The following is a 24,267-nucleotide window of genomic DNA, read 5'->3' on the forward strand; positions in this document are numbered from 1 at the left end:
CCTCCTGTGTGTTTTAGATAATGTGCTAGGCTGTAGGGATACAGAAAGAGGAGCAAGCCAAAACTACGTGGAGTAAAAGGAGACTTGACTGAGTTTTTAAAAAAGCAGTGTATGGAGTACTTAGTTACAAAGTGAATGAAGGAGAACTAAAGTAATCAGCTGGGTTTCAACAGAGGAAAACTGCTTACACACTTCTGATTCCAGCGAGGTAATAAAGTAAGTTAGACACGCACACATAAAAGACAACCAGTGATCCTTCTTCAAGACATTTTAAGATAGACACAAGAAACAGAAAATATAGAGATATTCTATCACTTCTTTGGGAAATTGTTTTGGGTGTAGGCATACTGTAAAATCCAGATTGGGTATGATTAAGTTGGTAAAGGCCAGTTGATCCCGTGATCCATGTGATCACCATCCAGAGTGAAATCACCATCATGTTGGGTGTCCTGCTCTAATGACCTACTTTATTCCCTTGAGACAGGGTCTCTCACAAAACCTGGGGCTAGGCTGGCAGCCAGCAAGCTCCAGTCCTGTCCCTATCCCTTTAGTACTGGGGTTACAGACATGTGTGGCCCAACTTGGCTTCTTATGTGGGTACTGGGGATTTAAACTAGGGTCTTAATGTTTTCACATTCAGTGCTCTTTCCACTTAGCCATCTTCCCTGCTCCTCCACCCCTATTTGTTTTTAAGAAAGGGTCACATGTTTCCCAGACTGTCCTTGAATTACTGACCTCCTGTCTACTTCCCAAGTGCCAGAATTATAGGTGCGAGTCACCATGTCCAGCTCAACGGTACCATTAAAAATAAAAAGTTATTGGAGCTTTAAATCACAAAAAAAAATTACCCAAAGGGGAATTTTAAAACTACATGGAGACAATTTGCTGAATGTCTTAAAAAAAAAAAAAAAGCGCCAAATGCCATCTACATACTTGTTCTATCAGGGGAAACAGTAATAAACCCAAATCCTCAGCTTCTGGAACTAACAGAATCAATTGTAACTATTACTCTTCTAAAGCAGAAAAGTTAAGCATGTATCAAACCACACAAAGTCAAGCACAGAGCCACTTGAGCATTTAAAGAAGGCTTAAAGCGAATTATTTTTCTAACTTTGTCATGGATTTTTCACTTTTGGTAGTTGATAAGTGCATAAACATATATTTGACAGAATGTAAAAGAGGCTCGGTGGCTTCAGAAAGGCTGTGCTAATTCAATGAGATGATGAGACTAATGTCTAGTTAATTTTGGTGTGTAATGTTTTTACTTACAAGTTTTTCTCTTTTCCTTTTAAATAAAAATAACAACAACAACAACAACAACAACAAATCCCAAAGGAAGACTGGATAACATAGGCATCATATACTTATGACAAAGGAAAGAAATCCATCTTTTCCCCTCCTTCCGGTGCTGGGCACTGAACCTTGGGCCTTATGATTCTAGGCAAGAGCTCTACCACTGAGGTAAACTCAATGGAAAATGATCTTTCTCACAGGACATCTTGAATTTTTCAATTCTAAGAAACTGTAATTTTTTAAAGTTGATGATTCAAAAGTTCCAGTCTTGCTGGGAAATGGTGCCACACACCTTTAATTTCAATACTCGGGAGGCAGAGGCAGGCGGATCTCTGTGAATTTGAGGCCAGGCTGGTCTACAGAGCGAATTCCAGGACAGCCAGGACTACACAGGGAAACCCTGTCCCGGAAAAAAAAAAAAAAAGAAAGAAAGAAAGAAACAAAACAGAGGTCCCAGCCTCCAGTGCTTTTCAAGAATTTAATGACTGAAGGTATTTGAGCCATGAGTGCCCAAGGCTCTCTGGGCTGTAACTTAGTCCAATCTCCCCTGCCTTCCTTTCCTCATGTAACAATGAGATAAAAGAATAAAATTTCAAGTTGGCATGTTTGAAAAAAATGAGGGGCTGGAGAAATGGTGGCTCAGCACTTAAGAGAACCAGTTGCTCTTCTAGAAGACTTGGGTTCAATTCTTCTCAGTACCCACATGGTAGTTTACAATTATCTGTAATTACAGTTCCAAGGGATTTGACACCCTCACACAGGCATGAATGCAGAATAAACATCAATGCATATGAAATAAAATTAAATAAAATATTTAAAAAAAATGACTTTTTTTTTTTTTTTTTGAGGTAAGGTCTCCTGTAGCCCAGGCTGGCCTTACAGTTACCTACCTATTCAATAGCTAAGGATGGCACTGAAGTCCTGAGCTTTCTACTTCCACTTCCCAAATGCTGGGATTAAGGCATATGCCACCAGGCCTCACTTTATCTTTCTTTCTTTCTTTTTTTTTGAGACAGTCTTATTATGAAGCCTAGGTTAGTCTCAAAGTCACAGTTTTCCTCCTTGAGGTTCCCAAGTGCTGGGGTGATAGGTATAAGCTGCCACACCCAGTTGCTAATGGAAAACTTTAAGAAGAGATGCCATATGACATCAATTCCTAAAAACTGTGATACATTTTACTGAGGCTGTCATGTAAGAAATTTTGGCATAGCAAAAATATCTACAATATGTAATTCCTGATATGATATTTTAGGGTGCAAAGTAAGTAAAAACTTCATCTTAATATGTACTTCTAAAATATAAAAGAATGAAAATGTCCAATGAACCATTCAACTCTAAAATCTACTGGAACTGAAGTTAGAAGTCTTTTCTTTTAGAATATACTTTCAGCTACTTGAGGGTTGTCCTGACTGAATCTCCCAACAGGAGATTAGAGCATTTCTCCTATGATATTGCTTCAATCTTTTGGACTTGTTAATTAAGAAACTAGTATCTTCAAGTACACTAGCTGATTTTGGTATCATTTTTCCTTAAAACAACACAATGGAGTAAAAGGACAAAGGGAGGTGAGAAGCTAGGTCCTTCAGAGACATACTCCAGTGGTTTCCAAGCAGGGGCCAGTGGTTCATTAGAGTCTTGCTGGCACACTATACTGTAGGCAGTCCATACTGCTCATCTCTTCTTCCCCACATGAGATAAGCATGGAAACAAAAACAACCCCCCAAGCTTACTCTGCTCCAGGCTTTCCTTTTCAGAAGGGAAGGAACTCAAGGGAGGGAGAGAATTCGGAGGTCACTGGGACTTCCAGAAAGACAGTGAAGAAAGAGATCTGAGGACGTTTTGCAACAATTCTGAAGCAATTCTGCCTAACCCTCTTTGCACATTCTCCACTACTGTAGCAGGCCTGTGCCAGGCCTGTGCCAGCCTGCCAGCCTCTGCCTACACACCTCCAATGTCAGGACTCCTACTACTTCCAGTCTGCTTGATCCAAGCCAGAAATCCTGTTCTTCACATTATCCTACCTTGCGTATATTTTGTCCTAAAATGCGACTCTGATTAGCTCACTGTTCCTGCTCCCTGTCTTAACTGAGGCTCACTCTTCTCATCCTTGTATGTAATCCTGCAGCAATAGTACTTGTTACCAAACACCATAGCCTAGGTGTGCCCATTTTAAGTCATAAATAGCATCTGTCTTCTTGAAGTCCTTTGATGGGTCACTATCACATATAACAAAAGGTCTGAGATTTTAACCTGAAATCCACCTTATCTAATGCTCCATACCGCATCAACCTTAAACGGCTGTGGCACCAGGCTATTCTCTATTTCCATGGTTTTGTTCACTTAGTGCCTGTTTGGAACAGCCTTTCTTCGCTCTGACAAGTGAAATCAGCTCAGGGATGATTTCTAGGAAGGCTTCTTTTGACACCCTTCTTTGTGTAACATTGAAAATATTCCATGTGTGTTTTCACAACTGCATTTATCACATTATATGGAATTCAAGTTTCTTTCTTTCTCTTCAGATTGAATCCTTCAAGATGGGGGCCACATCAGCACGTGGCACATGGCTCACGGTAGCAGGCATTTAAAATAAGTCTAGTAAAACCTTGAATATAATTTTTTGAAGTAATTGTAAATATGTAACTCCAAAGGTACAACTTTTGATCCTCCAGGGAAACATAGTATTTAGCCAGTACATAAAAAGGCAAGGTTTAAATACCGTCTATGTAACGTTTGTACTTACCTAGGTTGCTATATGTCGCACTGCAGGAGTTTAGGTCTACAGGATCCGAAGTACCATCTTTTTCTTCTTCCCTTTCCAGGTCAGGTACGGGCAATGCTGGTGTGACTGAAGTGCCATCTTGCTTCACAACCAGAGTCTTTGGATCCTGAGGAGAAAATTCCTCTGCTACTTCATGGGTCACATGACTGAAACAAATCAGACAGTTCAAATTAGAATTCAAAAGTTCTGTTAAAATTTAGCTTTATAGGGCAGGGGATGGTGGCACATGCCTGTAATCCCAGCACTTGGGAGGCAGAGTTAGGTGGATCTCTGTGAGTTCCAGGCCAGAGTTCCTGGTATATATAGCAAGTTCCAGGATAACCAGAGCTAACTAGAAATAATAATAAATGAATAAATATTAAAAATGTGATTTATAGAAGACATATTTCCCACTGATGTGAAAAAATAGCCCTATAACCATAACAGTGGGTCATCAGCTTGCTGAGCAAAGAACAAGAATTTTGATGTTTGACCCTAATTCATATACTCGTGGAGGTAGAGTAGGCTCAAATGGAGCTTGAGAATGAACAGACAATGAATAGAACAATTAAAGTCTGAGACTTTCATACATGAATGCCTAAATACTACATCTGCATTTTTTTAAAAGAGAAGAGGTAACAATAGCAAGAAGAATGCTTAACTGGTTAAAGAGAAAAACACTCAAGAATTTAGTAAATCAGCTGGCATATTTACTATATTTACTACATTACTTAATAGTACTCTACTACTATAGGAAATACCACACTTTATTTACTTTACTTACCACATAGTATTTGCTACATGTTAAAATATTTATTGAGGTATTTAGAAAGAATCAGGAATAAAACTGTGATTATGCTATAAATATAAACTGTACTATGTAACTGTTTTGGTAGGTTAATGGCAGGCAGACAGAAGCATCAGTTTTCATCTATATGGGTGCAGGAGGGAAGTCAAATGGAAAAGAAAGCTTAGCTCTTCGGCTAATCTCATTTTGGAAAATGAATCTGGAGCTTCCTGCTGGTCATGGGTCAGTTTTCTTTTCAACCACTACCAGCTCGTTTTCTTTTGGCTAACTCTTCCCTCCCCCAACTCCCTACCTAAACTTCATCAGTTCTGTGGCCATGAAGTACAAGGGATCAAATGGTCACTAACTGCTGGAGCATAAATGGCTGGGTCAGCAGATCTCATGTTGCTAGCCAATGAAATATACTCAAATCAGGTGTCTTTGAAGGTTTCAGGGTCTGAGAAGTGTTCTGAGACTATTATATCCTCAGCATATTCTTCCTGACTTGTTTGTGGGCAAAGAGAAACAAGGATTAGAATTTTTTTTTTTTTTTAAATGAGTGTATGTGTTCAGGAAAGAGGATGACACCAAGGGTCCTCAATTACTTCTCTTACTTTTTTGAGACAGGGTCTTTTGCTGAACCCAAGGCTCACTGATTGGCCATACTGACTGTCCTTCTAGGGAATCACTAACTCTGAAAATAGAAGTTTCTATTAACTTTCATCTGGCAAAGCATATTTCCTTTCTCTTTAAGGATGTGCATAACTACTCAATAATACCCAGTCTTGACGTGAAGCAGGGCCTGAGAGCGTGTCTTGGAAGTGTCGCTTCACTCTGTCTTCACTCAGGCACGGAAGCAGAGCTCCCTTGTTACTGTCTCCTTATGATGTCCATGTCATGAGAAACCAGCTTTGTGCAGATGGTCTCCTCTCTGCGGTGATGACTAAGGCAGCCCATTGAGAAGAGAGAGCATTTTTCAGACCATCTTGTTGACTGCTGCTAGAGAAATTTGTTCCCAGCTCTCCTATCCCCAGGAGCTAGAGCCCATAATGGAACTTCCAGTTCACTGCACACTGCTGATATAAAGAGAGACCCCTGGCTCTGCTGGTTTGGAAAGAGTACTTCTGAAGTTGAGTAGCCAGCAGATCTCAAGTCTTATATTTCTGTCCAGACACATACATAATTTTTATAACAAACGATTGGTAAGAAGGTACTCCTTCAAGATTACTCCCTTGTCTGCAGTTGATGTATGTTCTAATGACACACAAATAAAAATCTCTTACGGGAGCTTGAGGGCTGGAGAGATTACTCAGTTGGTAAATTACTTTCCATGCAAGGAAAGGACATGCATTCAGATCCCCAGAACTCATAAGGCACAGGTGGCATGTGCCTATAATCCTTGCACTGGGGAGGCAGAGGAAAGCCTTAGGACTTGCTGGCCCCCTCTGTGTTTGGTGGTACAGGTCTATAATCTCAGCTATTTCTGAGGCATTCATTCCAATTCAAGGCCTGCCTGGGCTCCAGTGTAACTACAAGGCTACCCTGAGCAACTGAGCAAGACTATCTCAGAATAAAGTTTAAAAGGGCTGAGAATAGCTTGTGGGAGAGTGATTGTCTAGCACTCTCTAGGTCCTGGATTCAATGCCAAACAGGCTGTTAGGGGCCCCTAAGCTCCAAACTTGCTCTTGGTCCATTTTCTTTTCTTGCAGTTAGTTTATTTATATATTCCAATGTGTATGTGCATGCACTCGCTTGTGCAGGTGTCTATGGAGGCCAGGGGTTGATGTCAGTTGTCTTTTCCTATTACTCTCCACCACAGTTTTTTTGAGCTTGGACGTCCCCATTTAGGCCAGATGTGCTCCAACCAGTGCTCTGGTTATAGCTGTGCGCTTGCTATGCCTGCTTTTCTGCACTGGTGCTGGGGATCAGCTACTGGGAAAACTACTGTAAGAGCAGATGCTGTTAACTGCCGGAATCCCTGAGTCTGTTCCACATACATAATACAGAACTTTAAGAGTGTTGACAAACAAAACATGGATGCGAAAAGCAAGAAATATCAAAGACTCACCCACTGTACTCACTCACACAACTCCCCATTGAAGGACATTTTTACAGGGTCTCTTCAAGTCTGTTAGCCATGCTCTGAAACCAACAGAGCAGAGGCCACTGAGCTTTGACTTGAATCCTACACTTCAGTAACACCCACTGCACCTTGACCTTTACTATGGGGGTTTGGTCTTGGAAAAGTGCCAAATTATCTTTGGGGAGCTAAGCAAGTGAAAGCTAGATTTATTAACCCTTTGAGGATCAGGGTAGCACAACTTACATTCCAGGTTAGTTTCACAGACACTTTTAAAATGAATGCACTGGTATACTAACTAGGCTTCCAGTTAAAACAATTATCAACTATAAAAAATCTGTGCAAGAGTGTTATAAATTTGCAAATGGATGAAGAAATATTTAATCTGCATTTATGGTGACAGTCTTAAAAGGAATAAGAACTTTAAAAATGCATCAATGATATGTCATGTCTTAATGCTTGACAGAAGAACAGCTCTTTGTATTATTAAAATAGTAAAAGGCAGGAAAAAGGGGAGGTTCTAAGAGTTGAAGTGTAGGTAGTGACATGAAGACTAAAAAATGAAAAAAGTTGGCTGGGAGGCAGTGGCGCACGCCTTTAATCCCAGCACTCAGGAGGCAGAGCCAGGTGGATCTCTGTGAGTTTGAGGCCAGCCTGGTCTATAGAGTGAGATTCAGGACAGGCTCCAAAACTACATGGAGAAACCCTGTCTCGAAAAACAAAACGAAACAAAAAAAAAAAACAGTAGGAGGCAAAAGCAACTCACCCTCAAGTATAAACAAGATAGAAACAAACCAGCCAGCAGAGGAGAGAGAAAGCCCCCCTCCTGGTCTCTGAGTGGGCACATTAATTCTCTAAAGGAATTGAGATCATTTTTTAAGAAAATAAATGATCCAAATAATCAGAAAATCATCTCAAATTCTAAAGTGATACTCTCTAACAGGCTTTATCTCCTGATGAAACACCTCACCAGCATCTCACTGGGAGATGTTTGAGGTGACGTGAAACATGTGGAAATTAGAAGCCCATGTCTGTTTTCCTGTCAGTTTGATCTTCTGAACAAATGGCGCCATGAGGAAGGTGATAACAGAGATGATGAAACTTCCCCATTTCATTCAAGAAATGATTCTACATTTGAGAAAAATTCTATAAAATGAAAATCATAAGGAATATAATTCGAGAATCTTACTACATGCTAACAAGTGTTAAAACAGTGAAATACTGACCAACGAGGTATTTTTTCAAGGTAAGTAAATTTCATGTTCATTTTTATAAAACAAAACTATATTTAAGTAATGAATGGCCCATGAAGAAGTTGGAACTTTTTATATTTCTGCTATTTCAACTCCTTTCAAAGGGTTTCTAGTCCTGTAACAGAAGGTGGAAAGTCTATACTAACTATGGTAATGATATCTAAGTCCTTAATCTTCAGGTTCTGACAAACTGACTTAGCCTTTCTGTCACCGTCAGTGATCATTCTATTTTCATGATGGAAGATGATACACATCTGACTGCACAGCTGGCTTTTCTATCATATCCTCAGATAGAAAACATTCAGGAAAAAAACAAACAAACTGGATCAAATACCAAACATATATCCTTTATTTTCTTCTCATTATTCCCCAAACAAAACAGAAAATTACTATCAGACAGCATTTACACTGGGCCAGGTAAAGTCTATAAAGAGCATGCTGGGATACTTCTGTAAGACCAGCACTCAGGAAGCTGAAGCAGGAGGACTTGAGCTGACAGTTCAAGGCCAGACTGAGTTACATAGTGAGTGTAAGGTCCACCTAGGCTTACATGGCCAGATTCTGTCTCAAGAGAAACAAGACAAAAATGTCTCCAAGAGGTTAGATATAGAATAAACTCTTATCGTTTTACAGAGAGACTTAGGTATCCAAGGATTTTGTTGTGTTATCCAAGGAAATCTTGAAACCAAATCCTAGCAGAACCTGAGGGGTGACTGTGCTTAAAATCTTTAAGCTAACTTTTCATAAAATGCCTAGTTTTTCATAGCAATTTAATATGTTTGATCCAACACTTAAAAAACTGTCATATTTGCTACAGAGACTGTCCTTCTGAATTTGTAGGATGAATGTAAGGTGATCAAAAGAAACAGACACATTGCTACAGATTTGTCTGTTATTTGAATAAATCCCTTGATGGTTAAATCTCAGCAGTCTGCAATATTCACACATAATTCAAATTTATAGAAACCATCTTCCATGTGAAAGCTTGCTTGCTTTATCCAGGTGGTAGGATTAATTATTATAGCATCAAATGAAATAATCTTTTTTGCTGGCAAATTTGCTCAAGACTATTTTTGTAAAAAAAAAACAAAAAAACAAAAAAAACCTGTTAAATGTCTGAATGTACTTTTTAAAAGGCAAACCAAATTTCCCATCAGAACAGATTAAAGGCCTTGCTGCATCTAAATATTTCTAATAATTTTAGTTCACCTTTAAGTTTCAAATTCAACCACCTTTATTCAGCTTCAGAAGGGCAGTAAATTAAAACAGAATTCTATAGAGACCATCTGTCTCTCAGGGCAAGCAGCATTTTATATCTCACTGGCTATCGTGGACCATGGGTGACCAGCTTTCTTCAGTGGCTATACCTGTCTGTATCTAAGTGCTCAAAACCACCAATAAGTTAATGCAGTGTTAAAGACTCTTATTCCTAAAAACTGAACATCAGAAGGAATGTTTCATGGTTCTGTTTCTGGTCTCCTGAGCTGTTTACTTCTAAGGTTTCAAGGGATAATGGTCTTTGCAGAAGCAGGATTAGCACCAATGTCAAGATCAGCCAGCATGGCCCACACCATTAAAATCTATTAGTAGGAAAGAGGAGGAAATACTACTATTTCTTTGTGTATCTCTACCTGTAGGACCCCCCACCATGGTGACATTTCCTAATCCTACCTTGGGTTCCAAGTCATCAACTTGATTTTGCCACATTTCCCAATTACTGGCATTCTCAGGTAGGAAAACATATCTGTTGATCACTATCTAGTAGGTCCAATTTTGCACTAAGCCTCCATGGCCTTTGAAACCGTCAAACTTCTTATCCTGAACCGAGATTAACCTTTAACTGAGATAGGATGAGGTCTTGCTACTGTTTAAAGAGTGCGGTCAAACACAAGGAGTTGCTGTGCGCAAAACAAGTGCACATGGGATACGGCAACTAGGAGCGAGGTCCTGAAATAGGCTCTCATTTTTGACTATACATAGGGTCCATTTAAAAAAATAAAAACAGATTTAAAGTGTTTTCAAGGCACGAGACTGCATGCCAGCGAAGCAGGTAAGAACACAGGCCATTGTAAATCACTGTTACCTTCACAAAACTAAGAAAAGTTACAGTTTTAAAATCCCATGAAACACAAAGTCAGAATCGCATCTGTGCAAATTAACAGCAGATAAATTTGGTTGCCATTGTCAATGACTATAGAAATCACTCAGCATCCCCATTTCAGCCTTGGTTTGCTTTTGAAGAATGGGGTAAGAGAGAGATCAACATTTCCAGAAAAGACAAGGTCTTAGAAGAGAATGACCAGCTCTCACCAAGGACACTAGCCTAGGGAGAATATGGGGTCCTGGACAGTCTCCACATGCCCAGAAGCACAGGAAAGCCTTTCCCCCTCCCTCTTATCTTCCTCTGCTCCAAGAGTCAGAGCAGGGAGAGGAGTTTGTACACACAACAGATGCAATTAAGGAATGAGTGTTGACTGAGACCTATGACCCCTTGGAACAGACTTCTACTCAGTGCTGCTTACGTCATGCACTTTCCATTTACTCACCAAAGTGTCGAGACGTAGTCGCAACTCCTCTCATTTCACAGAGGAGGAAACTGAGGCTGAAAGAAGCAAACGTTCTGAGACTACCCGAGTACAGGGGCACCAGTGTGGGGATGTGAAGTGATGCTGTGCACTTCGAATGCCCACGTTCCCTCCACTATAAGGCAAGTGGGGAAGCAATTGTTCAGAGCCAGTAAATGCCTGATTGTAAGAGTGCTCTGAAAGGAAAATTGCTTTAATTGGAATAGCAGGAGGTGAGGTGTAGTTCATGAAACAAGGAACAGGGCCATGGGGGTGCGACAAAAGATGTTACAAGGGGAGGAGAGAAGAGGGCAACAGAAGATGTGTGACAAAAGTGTAGGAGAAGGACCACTGTGGGGAGGAGGGGGACCAGCTGGAGAGCATGGGGTGAGGAAGGAGAGTTGGGGATGAAGACCCACAAGAGCAAACTTGTATGAAAACATCCTAATGAAATCCATTACTACGTTAATTTAAAAAACTAATAAAAATAATGGATAAATTAAAAAAAGAAATATGAAGTAATAATGATTGCAGATGTGTTCTATTTTGAGAAACCCTAAACAAGCCAAAAGAATAATTAATTATTTACATTGCAAAAGTATTTCTTCAAGTAGAAGCTGTTCTAGCATAGAATGTTTATAGATATTTGTCCTCCTAATAATAATCACCTCCACATTTACTGAGTGCTAGGCACAGTGCTTAAATAAACATCTAACAATGGCAGGCTTATTCTCATAATAGCAACAATTGTAATAATAGTATTTATCATTTGTCTTTCCTAAGCTGTGTTTCTCAAAAGTGGCACTACTGACAGTTTCTGAGCAAGATAATTCTTTCTGTCATGGAGAGCTACACACACAGTAGGGTCACTCTGGGATTTCCTCCCTTCTTGGCTGTGATAACCAAAACAATGTTTCCAGACTTTGTCAATTGTGTCCTAAGAGAGAACCTCTTTGTCCCTTCTGTGCCCCTTATATAAATTCAGTCATGTTAGACAACAACCTACAGGATAGATTAGCCTCAATTGAAGGGGCCTACCAAAAAGTCATGTTCATCATGTTTGAGAAACAGAAAGCTAAAGTTCTGAGGAGGTGAGAAATAGGAGACAGACTAGGCTGGCAGGCAGGGCTCTTATGCAGAGACTCCTGTACTGTGGATGAACAATGGCCTTTAGCAGTACTGTACTGTTTAAAGAGACAGAGGGCAAGACACTGGGCAGGGAGAATTAGCAAAAATACTTCAGTGAATGAGGTGAAAGATGCTGCAATGCAGACACGTCGATGCAGAAATGAGAGGTAGATGTAGTGTGTATTTTGAAAGTTTAGTCAATAGGACTGAATATTTTTAAACCTTAGAGGAAAAGACAAGAAAAGAATAAAAGATGATTCAGTTTTCTGGCATGAGCAAATGGACAGACAGTGGGCCATTATAAGAAGGGAAAACTTGGGACAGAACACATCTGTAGGGGAAAAAAAAAATCACAGGTTCTGTCTTAAATATGTTTATTTGAATATGTTTGAAACAGACTTTTCAAGTGAAGACCTGCAATGTAAGTCATGGGGAAAATGTGATGGGTGGAGATACTAATTTAAGAGTCATCAGCATGTATATGGTATTTTAAAATTTGATACGGAATGATATTCAGTCAGTAAGACTTAAAGAATCCTTTTTGGCACATGGTTAAGATTTTGAGCTATACACTGAAATAAAAATGAAGTGACATCTGGAATTTGCTTCAAAATAATGGGGTAGGGGAAAAGATGAGGTATGAAAAAGACATGACACAATACTGGTTTTTAGTTAAACTTTTTTTTTTTTTTCTTATGTGTGTGTGTGGGTGTTTTGTCTACATGTCTGTCTACTGCATGCATGCCTGGTATCCATAGGGACCAGAAGAGGGGGTCAGATCCCCTCTGGAATTGAAGTTATGGTTGGTTGCAGGCTGCCATGTTAGGTGTTGGGAATTGAACCTGGGTCCTCTCAGAGCTGCCAGTGCTCTGAGCCACGGAGCCATCTCCAACCCCGAAATTGATTGCTTAAAAAAAAGTCTCACTATATAGCCCCAGCTCGCTTGGAACTCATGATTCTATCACCCTCCTGACTCAGCATTCTGAGTGCTGGGATTCTAAACTGCACTATATCTAGAAAATGGAAAATGTGGCTACACTGGTAAGTAGATGTGTGCATGTATTTACTTTTGTATATGGTTAAAATTTTCCCAATCAAAGCCAAGCAGTGGTGGCACACACCTTTAATCTCAGTACTCGGAGGCAGAGGTAGGCGGAGCTCTGTAAATTCAAGGCCAGCCTGGAGTACTGAGTGAGTTCTAGGACAGCCAGAGCTACACAGAGACCCTGTCTTGAAAAAACAAAAAACCCAAACAACCAACCAAACAAAAAACCCCTCAAGCTTTCAGACACTTCTATACAACAATGACCTAGACAGCTTCCTAATCCTTAAAGCTTATACTAGATGAGATTGCTGGTGGCATTAACAAGAGGTCTATTGTTTGTTGGTTTGTTAATATCCTGTAGGAGAATGCATCTACATTTGAAAGATATTCCCAACCCTGGGCAGTTGTGGCGCACGCCTTTAATCCCAGCACTCAGGAGGCAGAACCAGGCCTATCTCTCTCAGTTCAAGGTCAGCCTGGTCTACGGAAGAGATCCAGGATAGGCACCAAAACTACGCAGAGAAACCCTGTCTCGGGAGGGGAAAAAAGATATTTCCAAATAATTGCCATGTAACATTATAAAATTATGCAAATGGATTTTGATATAACTGAGAACAGAAAGTTCTTTGGCAGGCCCCATACAATAACTAACATTTAAGAAATGCCATTTGGCATTCTGACACAGTGCCAGCAAATGACTGAAGTTATCTCAAAGGTTGTTAATGTATGCCCCCTTCCCACCTGTAAACTAGATGACATTTTAAAGTTTTTAATGTAGTTACACAGCACAGTCACTTCCTGATCTTGCTGTTGGTCAATGGTTAGGAGAAGCTCTGACAGCAACAAACACCCAATACACGAGGCTTCTCGCCCTTACACAGATATCCAGACACTGAAGCACAGCAAGGAGGCAATTTCTAACTCAGAAAACCCACAGGCCACACCCCAGGTCCTGTCCAGCTACCCTGGAAGACCTGTTTAATCTATCCAGAGCCTTCAAGCCAGGCCTACTGTTACACTGGATGATCTCAGCACTTCAAAGCCTGAGAAAGGCAGATCAAGAGTTCAAGGCCAGTCTGGGCTACAATGCAAAATGCTGGTTTCCTTCATTTCTTGACACAAGGTCTTGATACAATATAGCCCAGGGTCACTTGAATTTACTGTATAATCCTCCTGCATCAGTATCCCAAGGGCTTGGATGATAGGTGTGGGCCACCATGCCTACCTTTAAAACAAAACAAAAGCTTCTATAATACTTACAAAAGCATGTAAAAGAGAGAGAGAAGAAGTGTTGGAAGAGTGTGAAGAGAGTGGAAGGGAGTGAGGATGGGTGTGATCAAGATATGTTATATAAATATATTAAACATCAAAATATAAAGTTAAAATTCTTTTTAAAATGTAGGTTTCCTGTCCCTTGGCTGGATCATTTATGTTTCAATTGTCTTGGTTTTCATTTCTGGCATAAACGTTACTAGATATAGCCTATACATACAACAGCTTTGTGCTTCTCAGTTTTTAAGAGCTTTGCATTCAAAGATCACATTTTCTCTGTCAGTGGTGCTATAGCAGTAATGGGATCTCGGTTCAATATTATATCCTTCTACATCTTTTCCCTCAAGCTGGTTTGGATCAAGAGAAATTAGCTTGATGATTAGTCTGGATTGTAACTAGTTGAGACTTTTTGCACTGCCCCTGCTAGGGTGCTGTCTGCCTACTCGTTTTGAACTCTTTTTATTTATAACATAGGGAATAGCATGGTAGGGAAATGCAAACACTGGAATTGACAAAGATCTGAATTCTGACTTTACCCCTGACTTCATTTAACTTCTTTTGAGCTAAGGTTTTCATTTGTGTTCCACAGGAAAAATGATGACTACCTTACAGAGATGCTATATGGACAAAATAGATATCACCAAAGCATCTGGTGTAACATATAACAACAGGAGTTGACCTCTTTTCCAAATTACACTTAAGTAACCAGAATCGAAGGGCATCCCTGCAGCTTTATTTCAGGGAGTCATGTACACCTTTTCTGAAACAGGTTTCCTTAGTGAGTGCCATTCTCCTGCTTCTTCAGTCTCACTGGCTCCCTCACAGGCCTCCAGGTACTCTGGCTCGCTTTCCTTCCAAGGCCCTCATCATGTAGTGTTGTCTTTGGAGCTGATAGTACAGGATTACTTCTTACTGAAAACCATCTTAAAATGGGTCATTTATTTTATTATTTTTTAAAATATTTATTTATTGGTTTTTTTTTTTTTTTTTTTTTTCGAGTCAGGGTTTCTCTGTGTAGCTTTGCGCCTTTCCTGGGACCCAGGCTTTGTAGACTAGGCTGGCCTTGAACTCACAGAGATCTGCCTGCTTCTGCCTCCCAAATGCTGGGATTAAAGGCGTGCACCACCACTGCCCGGCCAATAATTTATTTATTTGCATTTTACATATATTGGTGCTTTGCCTACATGTTTGTCTGTGTGAGGGTGTCGGGTCCCCCAGGACAGGCATTACAGACAGTTGTGAGCTGCCATGTGTATGCTGGGAATAGAACCTGGTCCCTCTGGAAGATCATCCAGTGCTCTTAACCACTAAGCCATCTCACCAGCCCTGGGGCATTTTATCTTTGGAAACAATTCTCGGAGTAAATTTTTTTCCCCCAGACAGGGTTTCTCGGTGGACTCCTGACTATCCTGGAACTTAACTCTGTAGACCAGACTGTCTTCCACCTGCCTCTGCCTCCCAAGTGCTGGGATTAAAGGTGTGGGCCACCACTGTCCTGGCTTGAAAGCTTGAGTTTTATCACAAACATGTCTCCTTGGGAGGGATAGGCTCTGGTCTGCCAACTGTCCTTTCCATGGTCAGTAAAGAAGGGGCTAAAGTTCCTAAATGAAACTGTAACTCGACCCATTTTACAAGTGTTTTCCCTTAGGACTTGGTTATGCACCTGAAATGTACACATGCACTTCCATTTCAGCACAGTTAAAAACAAAAGACGTAATCAAGTGTTGAGATTTCATCAATTTTTCTACTTAACCTTAAGTAAAAGTGGTTTTTTCATTCCTTTTAAATTCCTAGCACAATTTGGTGTCATAGCTTCGTTTGGGCTACAGTACAATAGTTTCACTCAGAGGTGCTTTTGCTCTGTTAGTGCAAAGGTCAACAGAGTGGAAAAGAAAGGGTCCTAGCGTCTCTGCTGGTTAGCTTTCCATCACTGGACAAAGTATTGGGAGACAATCAACTCGTAAGGAGGAAAAGATTTATCATGGTTTACAGTTTCAGTCCATGGTAACTTGGTGTCAAAGCAGTATCATGGTGGGTGTACACAGAGGAAGCTGCTGCTTATGAGAAAAAGGGGGTAAGGAAGGGGTGAGGGGAGAAAAGAGGGAGAGGGATGAGAAACAGAAACTGAGCCTGGAGTCCCAATACTCTCTTTAAAGCCATATGCTTGAGCCACTCTCTTCAAAGGGTCTCCACCTAATGGTTTCATTACCTCCTAGGAGAACCAAGGGCAGATTAACACAGGGGACTTTTGGGATAGACTCAAGACCCAAACTACAGTACAGCGTGAAGATCTTTATACAGTCTCTATTTGATCTTACACGGGTTGCATGTGAAGAACCTTTGAGCTATTCTGCTTTTTCTTATATTTGACAGTTATTTATGAAGTGCAATGTGCTGTGTGTATATATACACACACATACCAATGTATGTATACAACATAGATTAAACAAAATTAACATATGCATCATTTTGATCCATCTTTTTGTGATGAAGCTTAAAATATATTCTTTTAGAAATTTTGAAATACACACTGTACTAACTATTGTCATCCTGCAGCACAGTGGATCACCAAAACTCATCCTAATAGAAACCCTGTTGTACACCCAGACTAACATCTCCCGCTCCTCACTGCCCTAGCTTCTGGTACACTATTCATTATCCTTTCTAGTCACACATCCTGCTTCTTTTTGCTTTCCTCCTCCTTTGCCTACAATTTTGTTAACTAGATGACAAATGACAAAAAAAAAATATCTCTCTTTCTTACTCTTTATGTGTATGTGTGCATGGGGGAGGGAGGGAGGGAGAGAGGAAGGGACGGAGGGAGGGGGGAGAGACACAGAGACAGAGACAGACAGACAGACAGACTGACAGACGGACTCAGGCTAGCCTGGAACTCACAATCCTGCTGTCCCAGCTTCCAAACTGATGGAATTACAAATACATGCTGTCATACTTTGCCTTCTTATTTGTCCTTTAAGATCTGGTTCCAATTTCATTTCTGAGAAGTCAATTTAAGCTGATTTAATCACTAGGTGTTTTGTTACTTTATCATTTTGTGCATGGAGCACTTACCACATTGAGGACAGAGGAGCTACTAACACTTTTAAACATCTAATATACCAGACCCCAGGCAGCCTATTTTATGTCGTCTCATGAAATGTTCAAATTAATTCTGTGTGATAAGGATCACTAAGGCCCTCCCTACATTGAAGGGTCAGAGAGTTAAAGCTAAAGTCACACCCCAGTTCATTATTTCAGCAATGTCTTTCCCTCTATTTGTTCTAAGGCTAATGGCACATATTCAATTTATGTCTTTGGAATAGTCAAATAAATGTCAGGAATAGCCTAATACCACAATGACAGGCTCTACAAGTCTCTCATCTTTCAGGACCGGTAGTCTAGCCACCAGAAGGGTATTCTTCATTCTTCATTCTTTACAGACAGTTTACATTGGGCATCTTCATTTACTTATAGAAAAAGTGTATTCTCATTTCTTTTAGCTGTGTGTTCCCAGGCATGGGATGATAATTTAATAATCACACTGCCATCAAGCCAGAAACACAAATGTTGACATTTGATTGTAATGTTTTCCCTCTCCAAGTTGCTTCAAGTAAATATCAATGACAATCCAAGTAAATGAGGTAATTATTTAAAAGGCAAATGGAGTATAGTTTTCAATATACATATTCATGCTTTAAACTTTCCACAAGGCTAAAAATAACCTATTGAATACTTCTTTTTCTACTTACTCTGGGACACTGTGAAATGAGAAAATTTAAATTTGCCTCTAAGAACAGTTTGGTATCCCAATCACGGCTTTATTTATGTACTGTCAGAACAGTAGCAAGATTAATGATTCTAACGTGTGGCCCGACAACACCAGCCTGTTGGGCGTGCAAAGACAGGGTGTACTTCAGACCAAGTGAATCAGAAACTCTGGGAATTGCCGGTAGTGGTGGTGTACACCTTTAATCCCAGCACTTGGGAGGCAGAGGCAGGTTGGATCTCAGAGTTTGAGGACACCTGGTCTACAAAGTGAGTTCCAGGACAGCCAAGGCTACGTAGAGAAACCCCAGAAAAACAACAACAACAAAGAAACCCTTGGAATAAACCTGGCAGCGTGTTTTAACATCCCTCTGGATAACTGTGAAACAGTCAAATCTTAGTACTGATGAAGCAAATCAACTGTGTCATTTGGATTCATGGACATTTTTATAAAGAAATTAAAAACTCAGTAGTAAGAGGTCTGCTTGGGTTGCCTCAAATCCACATACAGTATGGTACAACCATAGGAAAGAGTCACAAAAGAAAGGCTAAACCATTATTTGGCTGTTTTCCAAGGTCTGGATACATTTCCCATAGCTATACTCAAATAGGAGTAAAGGCATTTATTGATCTGCAAGAGCTCTATGCTATTCCCTCCTAGGTAACTCTGTGCTATTGAAGTGGCTTCCTTTCTAAATGAAACAGGAATCCGAAATCCATGCATTCTGTTACAACTGGAGCATAACAGGCTAGCACTGAGCACGTAAAAGGGAGCCTAAGAGTCAACTGATAAGAAGACTATCCCTCCCCGGAAAGCACGGTCTTTACTTCAGTTTCTCGGTTACTATATGAATTTAAGGAAAACTGGGACTTGCTAGCACTTAGACAACTAGGTGCAGGTATGTGAAAGGATCATTTTAGTAAAGAACATGTAGAAAACTTCCTGGCATTTTACTAGGAAAATTGTAGGCATTGCGTGTTCATTTTCACTTATATATTTTTACAGGAAACTGCTGAGAAAAATCTGTCCTATCAATCAGGAGTTGTTATCTTTGCCAGAGAGGAGGCCAAGCTGGATAGAGAAAGTTTACTGTGTGTCAGGAGAGAAGGTGACTCAGAAGAATGAAATATTTGGGGCACTTGTTCAAGACTAAAATGAACAAGGATGAAAAAGAAATCCTATTTGTCAAAAACTTTGGATCAATGTATTTGTTTGACAGTTAATGGACTTTGTTTATAATAGTAACAAGAAAGAAAAACAGCATCCCTCCACATAACCATCTGTACAAATAAAAGCAGAATATATGTATATACATATATGTGTGCATGCGTGTGTGTGTGTGTGTGTGTGTGTGTGTGTGTGTGTGTGTGTGTGTGCGCGCGCGCGCGCGCGCACACGTTGTTTTGGGATTGAAGCCATGTCCTTACACATGCTATGCAAGCTACTCGACTGCTGGTTACTTCTCCAGTCCTTTGTTTGATCTCATGTTCATTAATGAAGTAGCATTTTAGCAAGAAGAAAGTTCTAAAGTGAGAGACATCAAGATGTGAATTCTAGTTCTTGTACGTACTAAGTTACGATTCTGATCAACTCTTTTCTAATTTTTAGTTCCTTATCTGATGAATGCAGTCGATTTATAGGGTTTTAGTAGGATTTGAGAAAAATAGTTGGGATGTATCATGCAGAGAGAGAGTATGTGATCAAAAAGTAGTTACTGAGGTATCAAAGAAAACCAGTGCCTAGAGAACTTACATCTGCTTGGGTGAAGTGAGGAGTGTACCTCTTGGTCTTAGTATCAGTAATGTAGCTTTTCCTATTTCTGCTACATATTAAAAAAAAAAATCTATAAACTGCTTACTCTCTGCTCCATACTTTCTCTACAACATTTGAAAAGAGAATTGAAAAGAGACACCAATAAAAAACTAAATATTCACTTAAGATAAAGTAATACCTTTGAGGATAACAACTTGGTAAAAGCCATAAAGACTTGCTTGGACTTTTATTTCGTGCATACGAGGGAAGGAACATTCATTTTGCTTCTTCCTTAGACCATCTCAGCATCCAGAATGTATTATACATTGATATTACAGTGCTATGGGTTTGCTTTCTATGTTGAAGCCCCCTGTACTTACCAGAATATGATGCACTACTTTAGCTAGAGATTCAGGGCTATAAACCTTGTTCAGAGCAGTGAGATCACTTTAATAATATTCTAACCTTGGAACATAGTTATCAAGATGGATAATGACCATGCAGAAATGGCTCTCTTGCAATCTTAAAAAATGTAAGAGAAAACTTAGCACCGGAAAATGTACTTAAAATACTTTAATATTTTCCTACATTCCACAAGTTTAGTTTATGTACCTGCAAGCTTTGTCAGGAATCTGAGATGGAGAAGAATGGCTGCTTTTCTTCTCTTCTGGGCACTGCAGTAACACATCCTCTGTCCTTCCCTTCTCTGCCCCAACCTTGCTTTGATCCACACTGAGCTGGCCTTGGTCAGGGTCACACCTGTACATGAAGACAATAGCAGGCTTCTCATTGGACTCCCCTTTTGCCTCTGTGAACCACTGATGGCGCTGGACGGGAGGAGGAGGCAGCATGTGGATGACGGTTCCATCCAGGCCCACCAGCTTCCCTTTCTCTCGCTCTTTCTCTTTCTCTTCTTCTTCATCTGCTTTCCGACGGCGGAAGAAGCTCTTAAATGATATCCAACGTTTAGGTTTTGCATCAGCTGCTCGCCTGCTGCCTTCAGAATGCAAAATTGATTCAGCTTCTGTTGATCTGGTAGGACTGGTTGGCTTGGTCCAGTTGGTAAAATGCCTCTGCAAAAGGTTACTTGCATGGTAAGGGGAGGAAGTAGACCGTGGTGGGGGAAAGGGAGGTGGTGGCTCACTCTGGGCACTGGTCACTAATCTGTTAGGAGGGGAAGTGACTGGTTTCGTAAATGGATCTTTCTGAATTTTGGTGGTAGAGTTTTCTGTGGTCTGATGTGTCTCAGCTTCCCCACTAGGCTGAGATGTAAAGAGGGATTTGGGCCGGACTGGTGTATTTTTTGGTATACTTTTTGTAGTATCTGCATCTGGAGGAATGGCATAAAGCTCTTCTACACTGCAAGCCTTAGGGCTAGATTGAGATGCTTCCGGAGGAGTCTGGGGGGGCTGGATAGAAGCCACAATCTGACAAAGCACGGCGCTTGCTTTCTCCCTTGTGCTGCCAACACTGCCAGCCCCCTGAGGCCCCTGCACACCTTCTGTTTTGGCCCCAGGCTCTTGATTAGGTCTCTGGAGTTTTGCTGGGGAGCTGTGGCTGGAACTGTAGCTTCTTTGTGGAGAAGACTGATTTCTGTTGAGACAATTGTTAAACTCTTGAACCTTCTGAGCTACCGAGCCTCTTTTACGCTCTGTGCTGTTGGAAATGCCTTTAGCTTGGGGACAGTCTGGGAGCTTGCTGGTGGGGTTATCAGATGCTTTGCTGTCAGGTTCTATTTCTTCATAAGTATGGCTTATTACGCTTGTGGTTTTTTCTTTCACTGAGAGCTCACCACTTGTTCCCAGGAAACTTTTGTAGATGGCGAGATTGTCATACGCATTTGGATTAATAACAATGGGAACTTTAATGGCGTTTTTGGAACTCCGAGCATAGGATGGCTCATCATGGATGATAATGGGGAAAGGTGGCATCCCAGCATTATTGTAACTATTAAATTTTATTTCAGACAGATTAGGTGACTTAACAGGGATGGTCTTGGAGGAAATGTTTGTAGCCGTGGGTGAAGTAGGTGCTGATTTATGGCAGGTTTTCCTTGGAGGGACATTCGGCCCAGCTCCCCCAGTAGTTAATTCTATTTTAGGGATCTTTTGTCGTGGACTGGTACTGGAAGTCCACACTTCCTGGTATCGGATTGCACTAGATTTTTTGAAATGAGCATTTATTTGTCCTGGTGTCGATGCAGGTGATGTTACTGGAGAGTTAGGAGTGGAAGATGAGCCTTTTATCTTGGGGCGCCCAAGGTGCTCACTGGCCATGGCTGCTGACACATCCACAACAGTATATGGCTTACACAGCGGCTGTTCCAGATTTACAACGCGGTAGGGCTTTGTTTGTTCTTCTACAGGGACGAGGCTGATGGTGACTGCATGGCCAGCGGTATCTGCAGAGGCTTTGCTCTCTGGCTTCTCAGTGTGAACTGCAATTTTACCATCCTTCTCTTCTAAGCGGAGAGCGAGGACGGCTTTGTGTGTCTCTGGAACTGTTGCTGAGCTTTTGGAAGGTAGTGATGAGTCCTTCTCCTCATTATTACCAGGTGGACTTTCATAATTAGACTCGGTTTCTGTCATGTCTTTAGAATCTCCTGGATTACCAGGAGATAGTCCTCCATTACAAATCTTCTGGGATAAACTGCTGGCTGTTTCAGAACGTGATTCTTCTGTAAAAGAGGAATCTGGCGATGTGGTGTCAGATGACACCATGCTCTGAATGCTTCCTTGACCATAGGAGACACCAGAATTTTCTTCATAACCATTAAGTATTTCATCATAGCTGTCATCATAGTCTACGGCACAGATTCTCTGCAGAGACTTATTACGTAAGGGGATAGTATTCCATTTTTTGCTCACAAAGAATCGAACAGGAGACAGGGTGTTTGCCCTGAAGTTAGCAAAGCGAGGTTGCCCTCTCATGCGAATCTCCATGGCTAACAGTTCTTCGTCACTCTCGTCCCAGCTCTCATGCTCCTCTTCCATGTGACTGAAAAGCACATCTTCCTCACTCTCCTCACCACTTGAAAACTCAGGGTAGCAGAACCTGCCCCCTTCATTACTGATGACCTCTGTGCTCCCACTCAGAATAACATGTCTGCCCTGAGGATCCTTTACACTCCCTATCATGCAACTTGGTGGGATCTTTCTCTCCAGTGATCGTTTGTAGCAGTCATTTATTCTTCCTAGGAATGTTTCTCTGGAGTTTGTTTCACTTCCCCTCGTCTGAGGGGTTGCATCCAGACCCGCTATCTCCTTTAGCACTTCAGTTAGTCCATTGTTGTTATTGGATATCTTCTTGGCGCTGTCATTACTGCCACACTGCTGAGGAACACGGCCAAAACCTTCAGCATCACCTTCAGAATTGTTGTTAAGTGGTTTCTGGCTCAAAGAAGTCTTGTTCTGGTTCCATCCCAGGAGGACAGGCTTGTTCTCACAGTGCTCTTGGATGCTAAGCTCACCGCATACACTTTGCCCATCTGCCACCATCATAGTGGGCTTCACAGCTATCGTGGGTTTTTTAGCCACAGGGGGCCGGAAATTCCCGGCGTTCCTGACACGGTGGTTGCTGCTATGACTGGCGTTAGTTCTCACATTGCCATGGCTGATGGGTGTCTTCTCAGAGTCTGCAGGAAGCTGGTGCAAGCTTTTAGGTTTAAAGCAATTCTTGCATTCGCCAGGTTTCCAAACGTGTTCAGTAAAGGTGTTACAAGCAGACATTTTTAAACCTAGAACTTCACAGACAATGCTGTTTCTTCAGTGCACAGCAAGACTTGCATTTGCATCTGTCAGTTTCCACCTCCCTGTGTTGTCATAGCAGCTCTTCTAAGGATGATCAATCTGTGGGGGAAGGAGAGAAAAAATCTCAATGCAAAAGGCACGATGAGATCTACCATTATGAATGACCTGGAAAATAGCTTTACTTCTAAACTTTTCTTCAAAAGATTGAGAAAAAAACTAATCCTTTAGTTAATCGGTATCTTGGAAACTTAGCCCTCTACTATAATTTTGGGTAGTATACATGTATATATAATTTTGGTTTGATACATATATGGAAATAATATTGTGAGCTCCTTTAGTGTGTGTGCTATGGAGTCAGAGGTGAGTGTGCTGGGAAGGACCCGGTGCCGCAAGCACACTAGGCAAATGTACAACTGAACTATCCTCTCAACCCCCTGGATTTGCCTTTGATACTGCTCTTTCTGTGTCAATCAATCTCTGCTTAACATTTCTTAGTCCCCATGGGTTCTTCTTCTTTCATCCACCCTTAAAAATGTTAGCTATGTAATAGACTCTTCAAATTCAATGCATTAAAAAAATCCCTCTCTGCCTACTTCATTTCTCAGCTCTAAACAATGTATCTCTTCTAACCAGTCCTCCTCATACAGCAAGCCACTTCCATTTTATACTTCAGCCAATGTCACCACCACCTACCTGGACAGCTATGCTTCATTCCATACACGACACCTGTCTTTACTTCAAACTCTGAATCTTACTCTCTAAGTTAGTTTTTCCAATTTTGTCTCCTTATATTTATTTCACTGGACCCCATTCTTGCCAT

The 24,267-nt window shown here is 40.9% G+C and overlaps 1 protein-coding gene across 2 annotated transcripts in view; it reads right to left on the reverse strand.

Moving 5' to 3' along the window:
* The window catches only part of Peak1 (pseudopodium enriched atypical kinase 1), a 222,281-nt gene that overhangs the window by 36,545 nt on the left and 161,469 nt on the right, over positions 1-24,267 (reverse strand). For both annotated transcript variants that reach the window (XM_036193378.1, XM_036193377.1), the window contains 2 exons: positions 20,311-23,546; positions 4,034-4,218 (listed from right to left, as the gene is read on the reverse strand). In XM_036193378.1, coding sequence (XP_036049271.1) covers positions 4,034-4,218; positions 20,311-23,426 — 3,301 coding nt within the window. In that variant the 5' untranslated portion in view covers positions 23,427-23,546. The remainder of the gene's footprint in view (positions 1-4,033; positions 4,219-20,310; positions 23,547-24,267) is intronic.

Source organism: Onychomys torridus, chromosome 7 (assembly GCF_903995425.1).
Source record: "Onychomys torridus chromosome 7, mOncTor1.1, whole genome shotgun sequence".
NCBI classification, from domain to species: domain Eukaryota; kingdom Metazoa; phylum Chordata; class Mammalia; order Rodentia; family Cricetidae; genus Onychomys; species Onychomys torridus.